The sequence below is a fragment of the Cyprinodon variegatus genome, unplaced genomic scaffold (assembly GCF_000732505.1).
Source record: "Cyprinodon variegatus isolate N-32 unplaced genomic scaffold, C_variegatus-1.0 Scaffold1287, whole genome shotgun sequence".
Lineage (NCBI taxonomy): Eukaryota > Metazoa > Chordata > Actinopteri > Cyprinodontiformes > Cyprinodontidae > Cyprinodon > Cyprinodon variegatus.
Window position 1 is genome coordinate 100,654 of NW_015151740.1, and position 2,362 is coordinate 103,015.

The window sequence follows — 2,362 nt, forward strand, 5'->3', positions numbered from 1 at the left end:
AAAAAAACATGAATCGATTCTCTTGCGGACGAATCGATGCATCAATACAAAACGATTATTATTCACACCCCTACTTTTTAGGCGGTGGAATAAATTAGTACTGCTACCTTTTGTAGCAATGGTTTTTGCAGCACGTTTTACAAATTAAAGCCTTTTTACGACGTCGTCGGTGTGAAAACCAAACAGCTGCCATATATTGCTTAGCGCAGACATCTGCTGTCGCCACATTTCGTTTGCCGGTTGCTTAGTTTGCTTCTATGCAGAAAATAATCCTGTTGGAGGAGCGGTTTATGACGTGTTCAAAGTATGTGGGAAAAATAAAACTCTGTGATATAGATGCAGACGGCTTGATGTCGTCATGTGAATTTGGACTCTATGGCTTCGATAGAAACATTTGAACTATTGTGCGTGGGGAAAACACGAGATACATGGAGTATATTTGATAGATGGGCCCCTCCTGGTTCACCATCCAGATTGTCTCCACAGATCCGTAACATCCTGAAGCAGGGCATCGAGACCCCAGAGGATCAGAACGACCTGAGGAAGATGCAGCTGAGGGAGCTGGCCAGGCTGAACGGCACGCTGAGGGAGGACGATAACAGGTGTGTGTTGGGGGCGGGGCCTCAGCGTTCCCCCTCCCACATCCTGATGCTGAACAGAAATGCGTTTGTTGTAGGATCCTTCGTCCGTGGCAGAACACCGAGCCCCGCAGCATCACTAACACCACCCTGTGCACCAAGTGTGGAGGAGCCGGTCACATTTCCTCGGACTGCAAGTACACCAGGTAACGGTCGGGGGCGTCCCTCTGGTACTTTCAGCTGATCTGTTGGCGGTACGCCTGGAGCTTAACGGCGTTTTCCTGTCGGTGACAGCACCTTCACAGGCCAGAGAGCCACTGGCGGCGAGCCGCCACAGTCGGCTCAGGATAAGGCTCGGATGGATAAGGAATACCTGTCCCTCATGGCTGAGCTGGGGGAGGCGCCGGTGCCCACCTCTGGGGGGGGACACTCCAACTCCCCGAGCGGAGCTCCCCGGGCCTCTGGACCCAACAGCAACCAGCCGCCGCCGGTGAGTTTGGGACACAAACCGCTGCTGGATTCCACACAACTTTCACACATTGACCTGATCACCTTTCCCCCCCCCCCACTCTTCACCAGAACCGCCCCCCCTGGATGAGCTCCGGTCCCGCTGAGAACAGGAACTATCCGGGGATGGGGGGGCCTACAGGGCCCGGAGGCCCTCAGAGCTTCCCACCCCCCATGCCCAGCATGGGAGGGCCCCCAATGCCCCCCAACCCTAATGGCCTCCCTCCACCATGGATGCAGCCCCCTCCCCCTCCAATGGGCCAGGGACCTGGACCTCACGGACACCCCATGAGTAAGAACCGACCCGGGACCAGTTCTGGTTTCTGTAATGAGACCTTATTGATGTTGATCTGATGGGAAACGTTCAGCCTGTATAAACCATTACTCTACTGATGGAAGGAAAATATAAAAAAGAATGAAATGTTACAGAACATGCAGTTCAAAAGAAATCTCAAAGGTTTTTAGATTAATGTGCAGGCTAAACTTTTATGTATTTTTATTTATTTTCTATTTTTGTTCCAAAAAGTTAAACAATCCGCTGGAATTTTCCAAGTTTGAAGACTGTTGGAGCCATTTACATGTTTCTGGTTCATTTGGTTTGGGTTGTGGCGTTTCCATAGAGACGCTGACCTATTTTCCTCGGTGTGGAGGGAAAGCTATAAAGGTCAAAGGGCAGAAAGGGTTCGGGTGACGGAAGGTCATACGCTTTTTACCGCTACCTTTGGCACACATTAGCCTGCTTAAAGGTCTCCCCACAGCTGCTTAGCGAGCAGTGAAATAGAAGGTCTGGAAGTGAGAAATCAATGAGTAACCGCCACCAATCACAAAAGACACGATTGGTTCTTTACAAGTCAATCATGGTTGTCTGCTTGTCCCTCCCCCCTGTTCGTTTACGTTGACGCATGAACAAATTGACCCCTATGGCTGGCAGCTGGCCAGAATTATGCAGCGTTCACACTTAAAGTAGCAAAAACACGCACGCTGCTTCATTTTTGATGCTTGTAACAGTTCAGTTCTGCTGCTTTAGCTGCACAGTAGAAAAGTGGGTCTGATGCGCGGTGGGCGGAGCTACCATAGCCTTTCTCTACCTGGAACAATGGCAGCTATATTAGCTGTGATCAGCGGGTAGAAAGTAGTTAGAATCTATGTTGAAGTGAGAAAGTCCTCCTGAAAACATGGTCTGTGCAGTCAGTTCATCCAGATTACCATCCTGCATGAATGTTTTATTTCTCTGTGGGAGCCGCTCAGACCCCCACATTCCGGCGCTGCGCTGTCAC

At 50.5% G+C, this 2,362-nt stretch overlaps 1 protein-coding gene across 1 annotated transcript in view; it reads left to right on the forward strand.

Moving 5' to 3' along the window:
- Positions 1–2,362, forward strand: part of sf1 (splicing factor 1) — a 21,165-nt gene that overhangs the window by 14,729 nt on the left and 4,074 nt on the right. Inside the window, exons 7-10 of the mRNA XM_015402027.1 lie at positions 487–602; positions 677–784; positions 873–1,068; positions 1,158–1,377. Coding sequence (XP_015257513.1) covers positions 487–602; positions 677–784; positions 873–1,068; positions 1,158–1,377 — 640 coding nt within the window. The remainder of the gene's footprint in view (positions 1–486; positions 603–676; positions 785–872; positions 1,069–1,157; positions 1,378–2,362) is intronic.